Below are 22,694 nucleotides of genomic sequence, written 5' to 3' on the forward strand. Positions count from 1 at the left end.
TGGATGTAAGCGGGAAGTGTGGAGAGCACGAGAGAAGTGTAAGAGTTGGTCGAGGTGCAGCCGAGAGCAACACTTACTAGCTTCTTCTCAAACTTCCCGAATGCGTTCCATAACTCGACATACGCACATCTAAAAGCACGAACCAATTCTTCTATAACATAACATGCAGACACAAGATGTGCACAAAAAAATGGTTAATAACAACTGTGTCGAGTTTACCACCTAGTCGTGTTTTACCCGAAAACTTTGAATAAGTGACAATGCAAAAACGACCAAAAATATTTAGAGACCACATCTCAGTTCTTTGAAGAATTTTAAATTTTTTGCTGCAAAATTTTGAAACTTCTGCAATTGTCCAATTTTTAAAATAAAATCTTCTGTTGAACAATACTCTGAGGAGATATCAACACTGAAAAGTAATCTCTGCCGTTCGGAAAACGAAGCGAACACTTGCAATTTTCTTGCATTTACGAAACCCGTGTGGTAGATTTACCGTATTTGAATTGTTGTTTACTAGAAATTGAGTATCTCTGTGTTGAAAACTTTAAAATTGTACAATTTTAAAAAAGCCTAACATTGAATAATACTTTTAGGACATATCAGCTCTTCAAAATAATATTTACTGTTCTAAAGAAGAGTCCCCAATGTCGCAAAGCTTCAGCTGAAGTCCGTTTCGTTCATTATTAACCATAAATTGCATCGCGTTTGGGAGTAAAGTATTGTTAACTTCAAATTTGATTTCGTTGCTTGAAAAAGCCATACGCTCATTGTTTTCGAACGAGTATTACTGAGCATATTTCATTTTATATTGTGAGCTCCAAAATTTAGCTCAATCGAGATGGAAAGGAAAAACAATATTGAAAGTTTTGAAATCTTGCGGCTAATCCTAGCAACCGAAATGACACTGCACACATTTGGTTATGAATGCACGGTCGTGCGTTCATAAGGATTTTTACTATGGTAGCTCCTTTGGAAATATGTAGGGCTTGCGCCTGCAGTATGATATATTCTCTCTGCATCATTCTTGAAATGCTTTTATGAAATTCAGAGCATTAAATACAAAAAAATAAATTTCAATTGATGTGAATTCAGTTTTGCTCTCTAGAATACAAACTTTCATAAATCAATGAGTGAAGGCGTCTTGCTATATCAGTCACTCTGACATTAACAATGACGTGCTTTCGACTATTTACAGAACCATGCTTTATGTAAGATACTAAAATGTTTCATTAATCGATTGTTTTGCAGATGTAGGGTTTTAGTTCCAAACAACGCTAGCATTGCCGTTATGCAAGGAGCGGTGATGTTTGGCCAAAAACCTAATATAGTGGAGTCCAGAATTATGTCCACGACGTATGGGTTTTTGGCACAAATCATCGTTTTAATCCCGAAGTTCACCCCATCGAGAAAAAGCAAGTCATTGAAGGCGTCGATTGGTGTAAAGATTGCTTTGTAGCTATGGTTAAGGAGAATGATAAGGTTAGAGTGGAAGAAACTAGAAAGTTCCTGGATTATCAACCCTTACAAGCAAGTCAAACGAGTGTCTGTTTCAAGTTTTACAACTCTACCGATCCAAACGCAAAGTATACGACCGATGATGCCGTGGGGCCTTCCATTGGTGAGGTCACCGTCGAGTCACCAGACATCTCAAGAGGAACCGACCGAAAGATCGACGTCTGCGTCACGTTTGGTGGAACAGAGATCAAAGCCACAGCAATAGACAAAACCAGCGGTAACACGAACACGGTATATTTAGATTTCCTGTGTAGTAAAGCTTAAAAACTATTCAGTGTTCGACATAAGACCGACATAAACTGAGATACTGGTTACATTTGTTAGCTTCAAAGAGAATGGAATCAAGTTATTTTGCCACCAGCGTAGAATGGCATTTTGTATAATATGTAATTGCAAACTGGAGTAACTGACGTGTTCAAGATAGAGAAGGTATTAGTAACTTTCCTACTCCATCCATTTGGTACTGGGTAGAGAATGGCTCGCATGTAGCTCAATTAAAAGCCTCTTGGATAACAATGGTGTACCATACTTTTTATTTCTGATCAGTCTAAACTGTATAAAGGTCTTGGTTTTCAGCATCGCCTCTTTTGCGTCAGCTCTCATATGAATATTTCTAAGTACCGTCTCGAGCTATGTTGTTACAAATTTCGTCAAATTGCTTAAATTACTGTTCATGCCACCTTAGCTGTTTATCATGCAAGAATTAATTGAACCTAAAAGTGGTCATTTTTATGATTTTCCTATTGCCTTGATAAAATTATCTCGTTTCACTAAGTTGTCCCGGCTTGTTTCTCGCCATTAAGCTTCTGTCTAATCGTCACCACTTAACACGTGTAAATGTTGCAGACTTGCATTTCTGAATTAAATTAGTTTTAATCTAACTTACAATAATATAGAACTTTGTGAAATAAGATTAACATCGGATGTATACGAGTAGCTCGCGTCTTAAAATCAGCTGATGCTCAAAAACGTTCCAGCTCCACTTTTTCGTTTTTAAGAACTCTACTGCGTAACTTTTACAATGACTATTACCACTTTTTGGTTAAAAAAAAGGGCTATTTTGGTAAAAAGTGCTATTGTCAATTTGCTATTTGGTTGCTAGTTTGCTCTCGTTCGCCGTGCAATAGTTACATCTTAGAAATACAACCGACAGACTTACTATTTCATCTGACAAATAACCTCTGCTTTACGAATCGATCTCCCCCCACCATCCTGCAGTCCAGGCCAAAGGTAAAATCTGATTTCCTCTTCTTGCTCCTCCTTAGCAGAACTATGAGATTCTGAACGTACTGGGTGACTGCTTAGATATCCTCTATTCTCATGAATACGTTTGTCAAACTTAAAACTGTGGAACTCGAGCTTCATAGGTGGAACCTGGGTCACCATTTTCCAAGTCAAACGAAGGCAAGCTTTGATGTACTTATCAAGGAGTGGGAATAATTGTGCAGCTGGCTGGAACATACATGACTCGTCCCTTTCAAACCATTCTTTCCACTTTTCTAAGGCCCCGACTCTGACGTTCTGCAAGGTTTAAAAGCAACTTAAATATGGAAAACTATCTTAAGGTTATCATCATTACAATGATCATTTTAATGTTACTGGCATCGTCATTGTTTATATTTCCACCATCAACGATAGCCTGTAATTTATATTCTTCCATTTCAATACCTTTTCGTCCTGAACAGGTCAAAGTAATCAGAAATCTCTTAAACTCTTTTCAATTTATAAAAAAAATAGTATATCTTGTAGTTCAACTTTTTCTGGATACATTGCTGTCGAAACCAAGCGGCAAGCATTACCTCCTCGAGGGATTCAAGGTTGCAGGTATCAGCGGTTTCTTTCAAGTTCATCAGGATGCCGTCTGCAGTATCCTTAGGGTGCGGTAATCCGTCGCCCCACAATTTTACAATTATTGGAACAACGCATTCGGGAGGGAAGTTTCCCTTTCTCCACCGCTGCAATGGAAGGGAAAATTATGTAAATCCGATTATCCATTCCCAGGTGAGGAACATCACAAATGCTTTCCCTGTTCGTTTTAAAATAAAATTGTTTAACAAGCAGCAACGTGACGGTTTTAACTAATGGTAATGTCCTTGGCAAATTATGCGAAAAGTAATGATATATTAAGCAGCTGTATCCCATGGTTTGTGCAAAGTTCCTCTTTTAGGTTAACTACAATCAGAGACCAGTTCGATCAGAAAAGCAAAATAGTTAATCTCGATCTCAGAGCTGTTTGTTTAGAAGTAACCTGATTGTTTAGAAGTTTCCAGAAGTATTCTGGACTTCTAAACAATCTTATCAAGTTGTAAACTGGGTGCACTCGCGATGCATGACGTGACGTTCGCTACGGTATGAATAACTCAGAATATTTATTATATCTTACCTCCCTGGTAATAAAAAAATCTTTACCCATTTGTGGTGCTCCACCAATCATCATCCTCAGTAACTCATTGAACAAGTCGCACGCGGTTTCCTTTATTCTTTTCACTATCTCGTAAGCGATCTATATTAAGGAAAACAACAGAGGCCTCTGGGTTAAAGTCATTACTAAAGACGGTCAAAGTTTGATAATTCATGCTTAACTTAAATTATAATCAATCAATCAATCTATCAATGCAGGGGACTGTGCAGACCGTGCTTTTGCTCAAGGCACCAGAAGCCAATTGTCAGAGGGGGACCTGGTTACGAAAGAGTCCCATATGAAGTGTCCGTATTTTTGTCGCCTCCGTGTAACGCTTACCACGGTCACATCTCATAAGTCTACCACACTTTTGCAACTGATACATGCGACTTCATATCTTTTTTTATAGAGGCACCAACATGGCGTTATGTTGGCTACATCTTAATTTTAAAGGTACTTTTCAACTATCTTATGGGTAGAAAAGACCTTCAATTAGCACCACAATGTTTGCATACCGATCAGTGTCTTATAGATATCCCATGTTGACTTCTGATCTAAATTAGTTTTTGTTCAAGTGAAGATAAACTGAGAGAACTAATGGTTCTGTGGTGAAATATTTCATGTGTAATGTAGTGGAAAAGTACTTGGGGCAATGCTAGTAATATCACTGTAGGATTACTGAATGATGTGAAGTACTATAATCAAATAACATGATTATACCAGCTTATCAGAAAGTTGATCGATAAATAAAAACAGAATATAGAAAGCAATTAAAGAGTGAGTGTCTCCAAAGTTAGCATGGGAGGAAGGTATTTCAACAGGAGGTTTGATTGGACGAACTGAATATCTTGCTCACGAGTTATCGAAAGGCGCGACAAAGCACATTTTCCAGAACACAGAAAGCGACCCGGCTCGATCTTGATGATTCCTTACTTTTGAAAATCAATGCCGTTAATTGCTGACCTCTATGCCTGAGTAGCTATGTGACTTCATACCTCGACCCTCGACCAAGAGAAAGGCTCATTACAATTTGGTAGAGAATTAAATAGCGAATGACTGTTTACAAGAGCCCCCATGGTTTGACAGAAAATGAAAACATTAATACAAACTAGCCGAATAACCGTGATGAATAACCGATAGTGAGTTATTAGTCTGAGCAACAGTTAAAGGCGATTTCTTATCGAATTACGCAACCTAGTCCGACAAATTTATTGAGCTCAGTGTTTAAATGGGTTGTTGAAAGTAGAAATATTTTGCGAGGAATCAATCTGAATTAATTTGAAACATCCATTTATATGGCAATGGCGCGATTTAGAGGAAAGGTTCAATCTCGCAGCCAAAACACTGATTTCTAACCTTGAATTTTGCTAAGCGGCATTGACTAGCCTCTAGCTAAATTCGGTTAGCTCAATGGCCTATTACTTTCATGAATTGGTGGAGAGTTTGATAGAAGACATTGTGTTAATGAGCTCCAGACGTGTGCGAGAAATTAAAAAACATCAATACAATAGTAGACGTTAAGCGAGCCAGAACCTCAGTTAGGCACGATTTTTTGAAGATTCATACATCTGTGTACCTATAAATCAATAATGGTAAGTATTCGAATGGTGAGGCAAACATTGGTAGATTTGTTTCGATAATGAGCGGTTACATTTTTTGAAAACTGATTTAAAACTTGAACACCGAAAAACGCAAAGATAGATGGTGTCGAGATCGTTAATAATGGTAATTGAACTGAGTGGAGTGCAGTTTGGGCTGAAATCATACGCGTTATTTCAAAATCGAGCGAGCGCGCAGCGCAAGTTCGATTTGAAATCACATGTATGATTTCAGATCAAAATTGAACGTCACGAGGTTCAATTACCACTTTTTTACATCCATTTTAAAATTGCCCAAATACAGGACTCGGTCAGTTCAAATATTTTATTGATGCAGTACTGAGCCGATTTGAAATTAAATTCATCCATTTTTCAGGGGGAAAAAATAAGAGTTTTGGAAACAAAAGTTGCAAAATTTGCCACATGATACTCTTTTGTCTTTCATTTTCCTGCAATTTGATTGGTTACTTTATAAAAGCCTTGAAATCTGATTGTTTTGTTTTTAGTGTGACCTCATTGGCTGGGAAAAAGACCAATTAAAAGCACAAAATAGTGTGATTCGTGAATAAATCACACCAATTAGAGCCAATCAGACTACAGGTACAACCAGTGATTTTAAAATGAGTGTAATAAACCGCGTTATCATGGGAGGTATAAATAAGAATAAGTTCTCTTAGTTTATCTGGTTTTTGTTACATAATTTTATCGAACGTCTAAATGAAAACGAAGTGTTCGATGTTATATGCCGCCTTGTCCTTTCTATGCTTGCGTATGACCATCAACTTGCTACGTAGGTACACAGCTGTGTAAACAGCCATTGGCTGGGAAAAAGATGCGATTAAAAGCACAAAATAGTGCGATTCGTGAATAAATCACACCAATTAGAGCCAATCAGACTACAGGTACAACCAGTGATTTTAAAATGAGTGTAATAAACCGCGTTATCATGGGAGGTATAAATAAGAATAACTTCCAGGCGTGGCGCGAAATTAAAACTACACTTTAAAGCATTACCATTGGTCACGGGGATAAGTTTTCTTAGTTTATCTGGTTTTTGTTACATAATTTTATCGAACGTCTAAATGAAAACGAAGTGTTCGATGTTATATGCCGCCTTATCCTTTCTATGCTTGCGTATGACCATCAACTTGCTACGTAGGTACACAGCTGTGTAGCCCACTTGTGTTCAATTGCCTTGAAGCCATTAAAAACTATGTTCCTTTGTCTTTGGTTATGCTCAAATCGACATTATTTTTATCTATCTTATTTAAAGTATTGAAATGACTTTATTTCTTTCAGTGTTGTTTCAATTTTTCTTCCACTGGACCCACCGATGCTCAAATAAGCGCAAAACTCTTAATATTTATGACCGTGATAAATTTAGCATGCATTTGCTCCAAAACAAGACATTTCAGAATTGAAAAAAAAAGAGTGGAGGGAAAAAAGGAAACTTAGTGGTATTTGTTGTACGTGTATCACAGAAGTGAGTCAATAATACGTTGAGGTGTAGTAGTGATCAGAAACACCCAGTCGTGGTTTACTTTGTTTCGTTTTCATTTTTTATTTTCATTTCCTGATAAGAATTCTGATGAAAAAGAAGTGAAACTGAAGAATCAAGATCTGGATCAATATCAGTATCTGGGCAACTACCCACCTACCCCTACCCCTACCCCTACTTCTCCCCTAACCCAACATTAACCTTAACTTGTTGTCTATTGACTGTTGTTGAGTTAGGGGAGGGGTAGGTGGGCAGTTGCCCAGATACTGATATTGATCCCAAGATTTGACATTCCATTTCAGTTTTTTCTGGGAAATTTACAAGTGAGCCTGACCTGAACGGGGTTTAACATCAACTAAGGCCTCAAATGAGAGCCTTCCCCTCTGTCTCCCCATTTTCTCTTATTCATTTTTCTTGTTCAAAGAATTAATCACCTTACCTCAAATATGATGCAGGCTAGTCTAGGATAGTAGACGTAGAGATAATCTTCTTCCTTGTTCTGATAAATGGACTGCATTTCATCACATGCATCAAGCCTTTCGTTGTCAAAAAATGCTGAGAAATCTTTTTCCAGTTCAGACTGTCTGTTAGCGGAGGTGGTATCTTCCACTAATCTCTGATCTTGCTTAACTTGCTTTTCACTAAGAGAAGCCAGCCTTCAGGCGAAAAAAAACAATAATGGAGTCTCTAGCATTATTCATCAGATTATGGTTGGGCTTATGAGGCAAGCAGAAAAAGGTTGCACATCTGAATGGTAAAGAGAGACCAACTCGGGAATCCAACACGGCAAAGCAGTTGGGTCGGGAGGCAAGCGCCCTCACCATTTCCCCGACGTTCAAAAGTTACATTAATAATTACTCTTCGTGAACATTAAATACAAAGCGATTGTAAGCGGAAAGAGTTACCAAAACAAAAAAAGTTTGCTGAAGTCCAAGAAGAACAGATGCAGATTCACTTATCCTAAAGAAGGCGTTTTATCAGAGTACAAAACACGAGGCTAAAGCTTCTACGCCATCTGTATCCGTCCATTTCCCGGAACTCTCTAGCCTTTTTTTTTCTTTGTTAATTGACCCACAAATATTGCATGATCTGTAAAATGAATATGAAAACGAGCTGTTTCTCCCCACTTCTTGAGTGCTCTACCCGCTTCCTAAGTGCTTTATAACAGAACAGAGCACAGTCAAGGCTTCTCTGTTTGTTTTATAATAAAGAATCCGTTAAATTCCCCATACATTACTTTCAATTTTCAAAACGAACTTTATTTCCAAAGCGAACAACAGTGTCGTCAGCATGCTCTATACTCTCATAGAGCACGCTACAATAAGCCAATCAGAATCCCTGTTAGAATGGTTCAAATAATCTGATTGGCTCTACAACACAAAAGCTGTCAAAAGTGTCAAACCATCAAAGTTCAAAAACCATCAAAGTTCACAATCTGCGATAGTTTACAAACTAAAATAGTTCGGCAGGTCGAATTTAATGCTTTTGCCTGAAGTTTTTAAGTCTCGAATACAGAATCTTGAAGTGAAATCATGATGTTCAGTGAACTTCAGCCGAATTATGGCTCATAAAAAAACGCGAGTTTTTTCACATTACAAGGTAGAAAACAAACTGTTCAAGGCCAGTGTTTTTTAAATGAGCGACAGCCGAATTCACCGGAGCATGAAGATCGCTCGGGATGACAGCGCCGCAAAACTCGGCTGCAGTGACTAAAGTGACTTTCCACTCAACACATCGGAAAGGATATTCGAGCGACATCTTATTTTTTCACTCGAAGGGCGGCCGATGTAGTTTCTGAGGCTTGTTTCACTGTGATGACCGGAGATCGCCATGATAAGCGAGCCGCGATGGACTTCAGCATGATCATATTTGCTCAGACACCGTCATGATTAGTATGAATTTTAACAGTTATGCCAGTTTGGTTATATTTTTCATCATTTCTGTTTTGTTCTGTTTTGTTTTTTAACTCTGAATTTTATATACTATACGAGTGTTAGCTGTGTTTGATTTTTATTACCGTACTTAAGCTTGCAATCTTGCAATCAATGAGCGTGAAAATCTTTGAAACTCGGAATGTCTATTTTGTTTTTCCTTTGAGGATTTTCGTATCTGCTCACGTTTTAATAACTTAAATTACGGCACCTGGTATGTTTACAAACCTTTATTTGGTTCTTCTGTTGCTACTTGCCGGCTCGCTTGTTCCGAAATTTCACTTTCAATTATCGGAAAAAAGCTAAAGAGAAGTCCCGGAAAAGGTCGAACATAGTATAATTTGGTAGATGGCGTGACAGCTTTAGCTCAGTTCTATGCTCTATTTAACAAATAGATTCCAAGTTGCCGTGCGTCTGTTCAGTAATAGATCACAGATGACGTCAAAATGTGGCAAGAACAAAAAAGTGGTACAGGAGGCGCAGCCGAGTGTGTCACTGATGTTCTTACTACATTTTGACGTCCTCTGTGATCTATTACTGAACAGACGCACGGCAACTTGGAATCTATTTGTTTTATATATTAAAGAATTAAAATATACGGAAAAAAAGTTTTAATGATGACGTCATCTATACGTCATAAGTGAGAACCAATCAGAATGCGTACATAACTGAGCTTATTATATGAATTCTCATGGAGCACGCTCTTTCAACCAATAACAGCGCGCGTTATATCCGAACTTTATTATAAAGGAGTATAAATCATGCTGACGACGCTTTTCTTCTCTCTGGAAGTTTTGTTCTTAAAACAAAAGTTTGTTCTAAAAACAAAAGGAACGCGTGGGTAATTTGGAGAATTCTTTATTAATGTGCTCTGTTCTGTTGTAAAGCACACATGAAGCAGCTGGAGCACGAAAGAAGTAGGAAGAGATACTCCACCACGCCATGTGTTTCTACTTATACTTCTTTTGCGCTCTAGCCTCTAACTGCGTGCTTTACAACAGAACACAGCTCAATGAGAATTGATGGTACAGGCGCGATATGCTACAATAAAAACTAAACAACTGGTCCCGAGAGAAGAAGTTGATTTTTTTCTCGAGAATCTCAGTGTTTCCGTGAGCAGAGCCAGCTACATAAGCCCATTGAAGCGCAAAATATTTAGGCTTGTGAACATTATGCTCTTAAATTTTTAGCATTTTAGTCAGGCACAAGTATTAACTATTATTCGATCATTTTGGTATCATTTTCAGTGAAAATTAAGAAAAATTTCTTTTTTAGAGAACTTGAAATTTAAACGCATTTCAAGTGTCACGGTTGCCACCCTAAAACACCGGCTCAAGGTTTCAAAATTCAATACTTAAGACTCAAGAGCCAAAGGCAGTCATGAATACGATATGCAGTACCAGGGAATTATCTCAACATTTATTCATTCTAGATTTGTTGCAATACGACTTACACTCCCTACTGATTTTAGCATTTTAACACTCTGTTAAAATGCTCGAAATGAAAACATTGAAAAGAGAAATTTGAGCATTTGAGTAACTTTTTTAAGGTAAAACAGAGCATTTTAGTGGGGAAATAAAGCATAACGTACAAAAACCAAGAAATGCTGCAGTATTTATATGTCACGCCACCTTCAATCACGTTCTATTCGCGTTCGTCGGTCGACAATCGCTAGTATCGGTACTCTGTTACCCTCTGACGAGATAGATTTTGCAAAAATGCTCGCTCGGAGACTTTGGCGGGAAATATTGTAACTCCACGCAAGGAAACTTACATTTTACTAATTACCTCACCTTTGAGTATACTGGATGATTTTCTCCTCCTTTTCTGCAAGTTCCTTTCGAAGAATGTCAATTCTGTAATAAGAAGTATAAAAGTATGGCACCTCAATCTGAATTCATGTGTTTTGTATACAGAGTTTTCGGTGGAAATGGAAACTATCGCATATAGGTTTAGCAGCCAGAAGCCCTAATGTACGCAAAATTGCCGCGATTTGTTTGTACCATTAATTTGAGTGTAACCTATTATCCGAATTAATAATAAACGCGTAATTTTTACACTGGCGAGATTTCTTTGCAACCCTGCTACATATTTTTTCCAAAACAATCAAAATACCTGTTCCGCTCTAAACTAAATTAGCTGAATTCAGGCTTCTGTGCGCTTATCAATGTTCAACAATGTTACCAATGGCAGGAGAATGTGATCCTGTTTCAACAAGTAACTTTGGTATTCAAACCTGGATTTTTGGTCTGTATGTTTCCTTTTGTAATCTTCATACAGTTTCTGGTTTTGATCACTTTTCTTCAATAACCTAAATGAATAATTAATTTAATTACTAAATACTATTTTGTAGACGAGGAATTTGACGTAAAAGATCCACTCAAAAAAGATTCAACACAAATTGAGCTCAGATAACTGCGCTGGACAACTGCAACTTACTCAAACACGATTATCGCAAAACGTCAAGAACCTGTTAAGGTCTAGATGCACACATCAGGTAATATTAATTTAAGTATGTGAAAGCAATTATACATTTGAAATAAAGGTAAAAACTGGAATAAAAGATCCAAGTTCTCTTTATTCTCTGTGCAAAATGTTATGATACAAACTCACTCTTCTTCAATTTTCTCGATTTTGCGTGACAATTTTTCGACCTCCTTCTGCTGTCCCTTTTTCAGGCCTTCAATTCTAACAAAAAGAATTGCAAATCTTATTTGGGATACGAATAAAATGCATTGTAATAGCAAATATTTGATAAATTTACTTTCACAAGACCAAGGCAAAAACTGTACTTTGAAACAACAAAAGTTTTTTAAATGTAAGTCACTGAGTTTGATTAAAGAAACGAACCTAAATAAATCACCTCTATATATGCAGAATGAAACAAAAGCACTTCAAAATGCGCCAAAACCGTTAACAGCACTGCCAGTTCAGGATCAATTTGCTGTTTACGAATTACTGCTAGCATCTGAGGATAAATTGTTGCCATCGAAATATGCCTAATGATTATTAAATATGCCTGCACCGTATCAAAAACCTCCATTTTAATCTAATCTTAGCCACCCCAAATTAAAGGAACATTCAAATTCCTGTCAAAAAGGTGTGAACTCTGGCAAGCACTCAATTTTCATCCTCTACCCTCGCTGTTTCCAAACTCGGCTGCCTTTCCTTCTTCACCAAATCTCATAATTGTAACGATAAGCAATCAGAGCATGCAACAGGCTGAGCTAAAGTAAAACACCAAACGTGAAGTTCATTGAAGTCTATCAGCGGAAATGCTATCAACAGATTGCAGTCAATCGGAACATCACGAACCAAAATGCTGCTCTACCAGCTCAACAAAGGTTATGAATATTCTTTAATAAAACATAAATAGGGTATCGTCTTTTGTCTTGCGATGGACAAAATGCAAATTATTTATTGGATTATAAAATGTTAGGCTACTTTATAAAATACTTTTTAATCATTTTTATTTTGGGGGGAGGATTAATAAAAGTAAATAGTACTAGTTTAAAACGGAAGAACAGCAACACTTAAACAGTACAGATAGATGGTAACAGTAAGTTGCAAAACTTGCCCCTTCACATGATAATGTCATTCGTCTACACCTTCATAAGAGAACTTTTTGGTTATAATTGTCATTTTTATAGTAAACGTTAGCATTATCCTAGTAGAATATCGCCATCTTCATCGTCATCGTTCCCTATGTTGTAAGATATCATGCTAAATATTCCGTAGAAAGTATGCAGTAATCAAGTCGGATAAGAACGGAGATCATCAAATTAGTAGTTTACATTATAACGAGAGTTTTTATAATCACTACCAGGTCACCTTTTGTTTCCGGGGATCCATGAATTGTATTAATTTTGGAGCAAATGACTGATTACCAGTGAGTCGATCGACTAATGAGGTTATTAGCACCAAACAGATATGTATAAGTAAGTCTATAATCAAGTTTGCGCCAGCGGGACCCCGCTTGATTTCGGAAGGTAGGATTAGTCTAAAATAACTTCAGAGTGATAATCTTTGGAGTTAGGCGGATATAGAGGACTCAGTTGATAAACTCAACTGACTTTTGGCCGTTAAGATTAGAATCGCTGCTCCCCTCAAACTGAATTCAAATCGTAAATATTGGAAACTTACTCTTCCTCTTGCATTTTAACTTTTTCCTTCGCCTCTTTTTCCTTCGCCCTCAATTCTTCTCTCAGTTTTGAATTTCTAAAGAAGGAAAGAGCCTAATTACATACCAAAAAAGTAACGTAAGAACTAAAGGACTCGTTCCTTAGACAGCTAAGATGTATACTCTTTTTTAATATCGTTAATATAATATGCGTTACAATATTCTCTTATTTCAGGAGCTCTGTTAACAAGTGACAAGTTTAATGAGTCTTAACAGTGCTGATTCGTAGAAGCACTAAACATAACCATCTAAAGGTCATAAGATAGGCGATTAACATATTATAATTGACAATTATTCGCCGAGGGCGAAATGAATATTGTCGAATAATCCCTTAGACGAAGACTGAGCCCGAGGCAAATAATTGTTTTAGTATAGTTGCTTAGGTGCTTTTCAATGCTGTTATAAATCCATTCTTACGTTGAAATCATTTTGTGAATGACGAAAACTCCACATATCTCTCGTTACAATTGTTTAGTTTGATTGTATCAAGAAAAGTACCAAGAAAATTATACCGCGAAAAAAATTTATTTTTCTTTTGAAAAGTGTTGCATTAAACATAGTAGCACCTTTTGTGCTCTTCGGAATTGTATTCTCCTCTATCACGTTTATTTCTTCCTCGGCGGTAACATTTTCAAACGCGAGACAGCCATTTTGAAATCCTGTGCCCATGCCATAATCACCTTGAGCGATGTGATTATAGCAAGATGTGACGCGATCCTTGACCAATCAAAGCACGCACATCTTTATAATCACCGGAGCAATTATACTAATATAAATTATAGGTTTCTCACTCTTCTTCCAACAATTTCTTTTCGTTTTCTGCTATTGCATTGTCCTTTTTCTTCAATTCTCTCTCCGCTGACGTCCTAAGAAGACAGATGAAATGAACAAATAATTTTTATCTGTACGCGAAAGTCTACAAATACTAAAAAACCTGAGGTGTTATCTATGGCCTAAACCGAAATCAGAAAAAGTTGGTTTCTTCGAACTGATTAGCCATTGCCGTTCAAAATCATGTGATGGTAAAAGGGAGTTTCAAGAAAGATATCAATTAGATTAACGTTGAGAGAAACGATTTTTCCCATTCAAAATGCAGACTTAAACTATCTTGAACTCTTTCTCTACGATCAAACACGGAGCATTCTCCTCCCATTGTAATGAAGAGGGAGGCGAAGGATTAAGGTGGTTCCAGTCTTGTTCAAGTTTTACAAGTGATCACCGCTTTTTATGGTTCAAAGTTAATCGCTTGAGTTCTCTTAGGATAATTTTCAAATAACATCTTCAACCATCTGATTTAAGATTTAACTTCGGATCGGTTAACTGGTACCTGTCTTTCGTGGACACCAATGTGCTGTGCTTGCTTTTCAAAGGGTCAATTTCTGAAGTAATCTCTTGAATAGTTTGGTCTAAGTCTGTTGAACTGTCAGTGAAAAATATCAACATTAATTCTCACTTGTTATTTCATAATTCGAAGAAAAATAGCGCTAAAGTAACAATTATAATACTGGTAAAAATAATTATGTATAGCAATGATAGTGATAATGATATCAGTATCGTCATAATTATTATTGTTTCATTATCAATGTCACTGTTTGTGGCAGTCTTAATGCAAGGTCAACTCTCGGGTAACGAGTGAAAAAAATAAGGGCCCAGACAATGATAAAACCATTCCAGACCCTGAGCGTTTCTCACAAGAGTACACCAGCTAGTCGCGAACATTGCATCATTCCTTATCCCACGCTTTTTCGCACGAGATCACACGATCAGGTTGCGAGCATCATAATAATACTGTATTAGGCCCCTCGCTTTTCGCGTGGGTACGAGTTCCCAAACATTTAAAATCACTTATCAGACAGACTACAACATCCGGGCCAAAACATTACAGATACCATACGTTAGAAGTAATTCCTAACACTCGTCGCTCAGTTTACTATTTCTTTTATTCTTTCTCTAACTACACAAGTTATTACAACGGGGACTAGCTCTGATCTCTCTAGGAAGTGTGGGTCACCGCTCATAAAGGTGACACTTACTGAGCTGTCAATCTCTAACCTTCGTCATGCTTTTACACTTAACTAGCGAATCACGCTAAGCTACGCAGAGCGGAGTTTTGCATACTAAGTAGGTACCTTCGCGATGTTTATGCTTTATTTAACTTAAATTTCTTGGTCTTACGGTCAAGTTCGGGCAAAACAAAAACAAGATTGTCAACATAAAAATCATAATAAACTTATTAACAGAATTAAAATCATACTTGAAAAGATATCTTAGGAGAAAATAGTCCTTGAAGGCTTTTGCATAACAGCAAAATAAACACAAAATTCGGAGAAGAAAGGGTGCACCCGAGGTACCGCCCCTAAAAGAGCTACGTGCTAGTCGTATAAGTTATCTGATTACAAATTCAGTGCGGAAGATGAAAAGTGCTACATGTTTACACCTTAAATCACCTCTAAGAAAAAGAGGTGTCAGACGTGCTAAATTATAATTAAAAACTATTTTCCTGATCGGGAATTCGACATGGATTTGGCCTAAAAACGAGAGTATAAAAGAGGTAAAAGTATAAAGGCTGCGGTGTTTAGGTCAAGATTAGAACAAAAGAATCCCGTAACTAAATGTTTAGTTTACTTCGTTTGTGTTTTGTTTTCTATGGCGAAATCTATGTTAAGAATGGGTAGCTGTGTTCGTTTCTGTTGCCCTAACGACCATAACATTTCATTCCTTCGCACTATGTTCGGCGAAGAATCCCGGGGGGTCCAAATCCGCTGTGACACCGGTACAGAGCATAAGGCTGACGACGAGTAAAATCTCCTCGATGTCGACGATCGAAACGCGTCCATTTTGGCCATGCAGCTACATCCTTTTGAAAGAAGTGTATGGAAATACCCAGTATGTGTGTATTATTTTTGTAGCTAAAACCATTTGGCGCTCCAGCCACGCAATACTTTCTCCTTTTTCCACCACAATTGCCAACGTGTCCCCACAGTTTCTATGTCACAGCTATGTAACATGATCGTTTTGGCCGCGTGCGAACCTTTTTTGGCCGCCAAATCTTACTTTCAATGCATAAAAAAATGGTCAAGGAGAACTTGATAGGCCCTGAGGTTATGCGCTAAAGAATACAGCTATCAACCAGATAATGCGTAAAAAAAAATTTCGTGTAATAGGCACTTTAAAATCACAAGGTCAACTGCAAGTGACCCCCTTGAACTCTATCATTAAAGGTGTCAACGAACAAAAGTATGTCAAGATCGAGAAACAAAAAAAAACTGTGTTGAACCTACCATTATAAATTGTCGTGGAGCCTTTTAGTAGAAAGATTTTTGCTTCAAGACATCATTCATTGTGATTCCCTTGTCTCTATATTCCATTATGATTCGAACCAGCCCTTAAATACCCTGATCTAGACTCCTTAAACATGTCAGTTTACAACGACCCTTTCTTTGCCTAACAATTACGCTGACTTTAAACATATATTCTGTGAATTGTTCATAGAAATATCAATAATTACGTTTGTTGTTACAAAAGAAGAAGTTCTGGTCGAGCTGCAACCATATTTAATAGTGTTCAGAACCTAATATATGATATGCCGGGGCCTGATATTGTAGGAAGGGGTCTGATATCGTATGTTGGGGTCCATATGGAGGGGCCTGGTATGGTGTGCAATGTTTTGACCCTATATGTCGTGTTTTGATACGAGGAATCGTGAACTCTAAAGCTAATTTCGTCGCTTAACAGAGCTACACGCTCATTGCTTTTCGAATCAAATATTATTCAACACATTTACTTTTCATTTTGAGCTCCAAAAGGTCTATCTCAATTGGGATAGCGTGAAAAAAAAATCTTGAAAAGGTTTGAAACCTCGCGACTAAATTGGACGGGAAATTTACGGCTGAAGTGTTAATGCATACGCCATGTTATATTCGCTCGACCTGGCGTTCATAGAGATAAACACTATTGTGGCCATAAAGAATTAGGTAGGACTTGCGCCTTCTGTTGAAAAAGTTGTTCTTTCATTTGACGCCTGACGCTTGACGGAAAATTTTCTTTATACTCTCAGTAAATTGACCATCTAAAACTAGCTGGCATTTAAACTCAGAAGCGTATAATCATTTGAGGCAAAATAGATTTGTATGGGCAGGGTATAATCTCATTTTCGATTCATTCGTCAACGCGCTCTTACATACCCTTGCTTGGTCGTTTCGGGCTGATCGGTCGTTTCGAGCTGATCGGTCGTTTCGGACTGATCCGTGGTCGTTGTTTCCTTCTTATGCCACTGCTCAATAATTTCTGGCAAATGCGACAAAACATCGCGATTAGCTTTTAGCATAGCGATGAACGACATCATCACACTAGGTTGAGTTTCGTCGCACGTTGTTTCCGATTCTGTAGTGGCGGATTGTGTATATGCCATGATCACACTCAGTCAGCGAAAAGGTGAATAAGTGTCTCCGAACTAAATTCTCGAGTTCTGCACAGAGACCTTCGAACCTAAATTAATTCAAACTTCAGGACAAATGTCGCAAGATTTCCTAGAAAGACCGGAAGAATATCAGGTTTGATGCATCTCTCTCTTTTTTTTTTTTGTTGTTTTTTTTTGGGGGGTATTTAGAGAAACGATTCCTAAGAAGAGCAAACCAAAAAAGGGGCAAAAACTTAAAAGAGACAACAAACCAATAGTTAATTAGGTAAAAGCTATAATTCAGCTATGATTGACTTTAGCAGCTTCTGTAATCTCTGATTTATGGAAATAGTTATTTTTGTAACCACTATGACGTAATATTTTCTAGAAAGACAAAGACCCCTTTAGGATATCAATATGACCTTTCAGTTTCCGAGAAACTACTATTTCAGTAGTGGTTACTCACAACAATCTTTCAGCTGAAAGAGCAAGAACTGTCCTAAAACATGCAAAGTACCTTTGAAGGTGAGCTTTGATGACTAATAATCATGATTCACAAACTATTATGGTAAACCACCGATCACTTCACTGCTTCTTAACGACATTGCTCGTGAAATTGAAAACATGATTGAGTCGCTCGAACAAATATGTAGTATTAAATAGACCATAACGTATTTTTTGACGTGAAAATAAAACCACAATGATTCGTCCAATGTATGATTAAACAAAAAAATCGTAATCTTCCGTGTTGGTCTTTAAAGGTAGGAATGTGATCCTCTAAATAAATATTCAGAAGTCGACAGCTTTCTGGAATTCACGGCCTTCTTCCGCGAGTTGTCGGAAATTCAGCTCGAGTAAACAAGAAACTTTGCAATTGCTGCTATCAATGTTTCATCCAAATTATCATCAGATGCTACCTTCCGGATCTCTTCGATTTTCTCTTAAGAGAGCGTTTCATCGCTCAATCCAAATGTGCATTTATTAAACTAACTTTATACTTTAATGATCGTTGAACAGATGATCGAGAGAGAGGTGAACTTTTCCACTCCTCTCCTGTTACATTCATCGCTGTGGTAGCAATTGACTTTGGCACAACGTTTAGTGGGTTTGCATTTGCGTTCAATAACAAAAAGGGAGAGAAAAGCATTCACATGAACAAAGAATGGGGGACAGATCAAGGCTATTCCACTATGAAGACACCTACATGTTTGTTGCTCAATCCAGACGAGAGCTTTAATTCCTTTGGCTATGAAGCCCAAGATAGATATGCTGATTTGGAAGAAGAGGAAGCCCGACAATTCTTTTACTTCGATAGCTTCAAAATGATCCTTCACAACAATGAGGTAAGATCATACCTGCATTGCCACTGAATAGGTGACACTGTCGTTGGTGGAGGAATATGAATATGACTTCAATTGGAGTTATGCCAATAGGCTGTTCAAATATGGAATATAATATTAAAGCTAAGTTTAAAGGACCCGCGGAACCCAAATGCTTATGACGATGGACTCAGGGTTGAGAAGTCCAAGGTCGAACCCTAGCCAACTCATTGAGTTGTGTTCTTGGGAAAACACTTTTTTTCTGTAACAGTACCTCTCCTATAAGGAGTAATGATTGGTACCGTTTAGAGAAACCTAACGAAATTTTGGTGGGGAGGGGGAAGTCCCAGTCGCTTCATTCCGCAGAAACCGGGATAAGCTACAGCAGTTCTGGGCCGCTTGGTCTAAAAAAAAATGAGAAATAATTGAAAAATTTGTGCATCTCACCCGTTGGGTGGAAATGAACGGAGATGGAGCTCATGTATATAAAAGCTGCTAATTAGATGACTTATCCACTCGCAGAATTTGAACAGAAACACTATTTTAGAAGCAGGAAATGGCAAGCACATGAAGGCCTTGGATGTATTTAAATATTCCATACAATATCTTTACACGAGAGCACTGGAGGTGATCAAGGAGAGAACTGGTGACGAGAATTTTGGTAAGAGTGATGTACAGTGGGTCTTGACAGTGCCAGCAATCTGGAAACCAGAGGCAAAACAGTTCATGAGAGAAGCTGCTTATCAAGTGAGTCTCTTAGCTTGATATTTATCTATAACGCAACCTATTAGACTACAAGCGAAACAGAAGTGTATACTAAATTACGTGCATTTACCTCTTAACCTGCTGCTTGAGTCGTTGTCAAGTTTATTGACGACTAATAATAAATCTTTGTTCCAACATCTTAGGCAGGATTAGCATGTCCCTCAAACCCTGAGCAGATACTGATTGCGTTGGAGCCAGAGGCAGCCTCCTTCTACTGCAGGGAGCAAAAAATGAGGGACTTTATTGCTGAGAGTGGGAATAACGATGCCTCAGTCAGGGACACTGTTGCCCGAGCAGAAACACAGTATGTGGTGGTTGACATTGGAGGTAAATAATTAGATGAAAAAAACGAGTGTTAAATCTATAAGACTCCGTTTCACTTTTATTTGAATTTTTGTGTACAAATCAAGAATTAGAAATCTCCTTCAGTCAAATGAAGCATTCTGTCAGTGCCAATTAACTTTCATACTTCAAAACTGTGTTTTAGGTAAATTATATAGTTTAGATTGCTTTAAAAAAATGCTACATACCTGCTGAGGTTAAGAATTCAATAGCACCACAGCAAGTATGTAGCATTTTCTTAAAGCAATCAAAACTATATAACTTACGTAATAGTGATTTCGCTATACCTAGTTTCAATTCAATAAAATACGGAAAGCACAGTTTAAAATATTTAGGACCCTATTTGTGGTGAAAAATAGAAAATGAACTCAGGAGCAAGACGAGCTTTGTAGTATTTCAAAAAGCTATTCGTAAAATGAACATTTTTAATATTTTAGATAACAGTTGTAATTACACTGCATGTCAGTCTTAACCAAGGTCCGCATTCTTATTTTACCGATTTTTCTTTAAAATACTATTTTAAAGAAAATATTATATTAGCGATGGGATGATCCCATTGCTAATATATTCATAGAAAGATTACTTAATATTTAATACATATTTTATAGTTTGTATATTTCAATTTTATATCTAACTGTATAAAGCTAATTATTATTACTCTTTTATATACATATTTAGTTAGAGTGTCCCAAATTAGTTGTAAAGCTAAATACAAAGACACTTAACACATAAAGTTTATGTATGTATGTATGTATGTATGTAGGCATGTATGTATGTGTGTATGTATGTATGTAAAACGAACTAAAATGCAACCTTCAAGGGTTTTGTATAGTTTCAGGAATGCTTACGCTCTTCAGTTAGGGTCATCACTGACCTTTGGTTTTTATATAAATTTGTCCAAAATGGCGATCTGCAAATTCTTCTTGCTTTATGTCTCATCGCATGTTTCCTCTTACAGGAGGAACTCTTGATGTGACTGTTCATGAACTTCTGGAAAATGGCGGAATACGAGAGCTTTACAAAGCCACTGGTGGTACATTTGGAGGACAGAATGTCAACAGACAGTTCAAGATTCTTCTTGAAACGATTTTCTCCAAGTCATTCATTGACAATTATGCCCGTCGAAACCCAGTGGATTGGCTCTGCCTGATGAACGATTTCGAAGTAAAGAAACGCGGAAAACGCATCTGTGAAGGGGGGACAACACGAATTCGGTTGCCTGTAAGTTTCATAAATAAATTTCCTAGCCATAAAGGTTGGGATATTAACACAGCCATTCAGCAACATTACAGTCTGGATGAAATCAAAGTCGTACGTAACGAGTACCTCTGCCTTGAGCCAAAAGTCATGAAGCAGCTGTTCAACCCAGTCTTGGATGACATCATTTCCCACCTCTCTAACCTATTCGCCCAACCAGAGTTGTCTGAGGTCAAGTTTGCATTCCTCGTGGGCGGTTTTGGTGACTCTGCTGTTCTCCAGGAAAGAATCAATAGGCATTTCGGCCAAACCTATCGCATTTTAGTACCACAGTACGCATCCCTTGCAGTTGTGCAAGGTGCTGTGATGTTTGGACAGAAACCTGACACGTTCGAGTCGAGAATAATGGCCACTACCTACGGGATTCGTGTACACAAGCTTTTCCTAGATGGGTTGCATCCCGAATCGAAAAAGGAAATAATAGCCGGCATTCCACGTTGTAAAGATGTGTTTTTCAAGTTTGTTAGAGCCAATGAAGTAGTTGGAGTTGGCGAGAAGCGTCGATTCACTGGTTTTGCGCCTTTGACAGGCGAGCAGAAACAGGTGATAATCGATTTCTACCAATCGGAACGGTCAGATGTGGAGTTTGTAACAGATCCTGAGGTACAAAAGGCTCCAGGTCAAGGGCTGGTGCTTGAAACTCCGGAGGCATGGAAAACGAAAGACATCGAGATAAATTTGCTCTTTGGTGGAACTGAGATAAAGGTCACAGCTGTAAATCTTACTAGCAATCGACAATCCACAGTTTATCTGGACTTTTTGGCCAGTAGTTAAGGACAGAACCCTTCTGAACACCTCTGAATTGTGTAGGACAAATGTAAAAACATGCGCTAGCGAACGGGTTTAAAGATCGTTTGTTCGTGTTTTCTAGAACTAGGCCCTTTGAATTTCCTGTAAAATTTTTCATTTTTCTGAGAAAAATGTTGTCCTTCAAAATGTAACGAATTTTTGGGAAAAGTACATTCATGTAATGTAAAGTCATGATTCCTTTGCTTTTTGTTACGTAAGTTGCTCGTATTACACGGTGTATAGAGCGCTTTTGGCTTTAGTTGAATGATGAATATTATTTTTACTTTTGTCCCTACTCTGGTTATTGTCTCAGACTTCTTACAATCCGTATGAGGTATACATACTACATTATCCAACAGCAAATTTAGATGCTTGCCGACAGTAGTAACCATCACACGAAAGCTATCACGCTCTCAATCTTCGTACGAACCGTTGGGTAAAACTCCTCGAGATTCTTTTCAGGGCTTCCGGTTCATACTGTCATATCCGTTTTTTGGGAGCTTGACCTTTAGCCAGCTGTTTTCCCTCTGTTGCGTGTTTTTGTTTTAAGAAATCTCCCTCAAACTCTGAATTAAGATGTTGTTGCTTTTCTCCTCACCTGTTCGCCATTTTGTTTTATTGTGCTTTCGCGACTTAGCCGTCAATTGATTTGATTTCAACTTTCTGCGCTCAATTTCAACGTTCTGCACTCAATGTCAAC

General features: G+C 37.7%; 2 protein-coding genes and 1 pseudogene across 3 annotated transcripts; 2 read left to right on the forward strand and 1 right to left on the reverse strand.

Moving 5' to 3' along the window:
• Nucleotides 1-2,031, forward strand: part of LOC136284283 (heat shock 70 kDa protein 12A-like) — a 20,701-nt pseudogene extending 18,670 nt beyond the window's left edge.
• LOC136284284 (putative autophagy-related protein 11) lies at nucleotides 2,026-17,740 on the reverse strand. Its single transcript, XM_066174287.1, has 11 exons — nucleotides 17,308-17,740; nucleotides 14,451-14,543; nucleotides 13,915-13,989; nucleotides 13,087-13,161; nucleotides 11,557-11,631; nucleotides 11,180-11,254; nucleotides 10,737-10,799; nucleotides 7,452-7,668; nucleotides 3,899-4,018; nucleotides 3,315-3,470; nucleotides 2,026-3,036 (listed from the first exon to the last, which is right to left on the reverse strand). Exons 1-11 carry the CDS (start codon nucleotides 17,532-17,534, stop codon nucleotides 2,674-2,676), a joined length of 1,539 nt encoding a protein of 512 aa, XP_066030384.1. The 5' UTR covers nucleotides 17,535-17,740; the 3' UTR covers nucleotides 2,026-2,673.
• LOC136284281 (heat shock 70 kDa protein 12A-like) lies at nucleotides 17,278-22,282 on the forward strand. 2 transcript variants are annotated; one of them, XM_066174285.1, is made up of 6 exons: nucleotides 17,278-17,676; nucleotides 17,911-18,047; nucleotides 18,540-18,865; nucleotides 19,364-19,588; nucleotides 19,750-19,933; nucleotides 20,907-22,282. In XM_066174285.1, the coding sequence occupies exons 2-6, from the start codon at nucleotides 18,029-18,031 to the stop codon at nucleotides 21,977-21,979; spliced, it is 1,827 nt and encodes a 608-aa protein (XP_066030382.1). In that variant the 5' UTR covers nucleotides 17,278-17,676; nucleotides 17,911-18,028; the 3' UTR covers nucleotides 21,980-22,282. The 2 variants fall into 2 exon arrangements, with proteins under 2 accessions (XP_066030382.1, XP_066030381.1); XM_066174284.1 differs by lacking the exon at nucleotides 17,278-17,676 and having other exon boundaries at nucleotides 17,897-18,047.
• The last annotated feature ends 412 nt before the right edge of the window (nucleotides 22,283-22,694 follow it).

Source organism: Pocillopora verrucosa, chromosome 11 (assembly GCF_036669915.1).
Source record: "Pocillopora verrucosa isolate sample1 chromosome 11, ASM3666991v2, whole genome shotgun sequence".
In the NCBI taxonomy this organism is placed as follows: domain Eukaryota; kingdom Metazoa; phylum Cnidaria; class Anthozoa; order Scleractinia; family Pocilloporidae; genus Pocillopora; species Pocillopora verrucosa.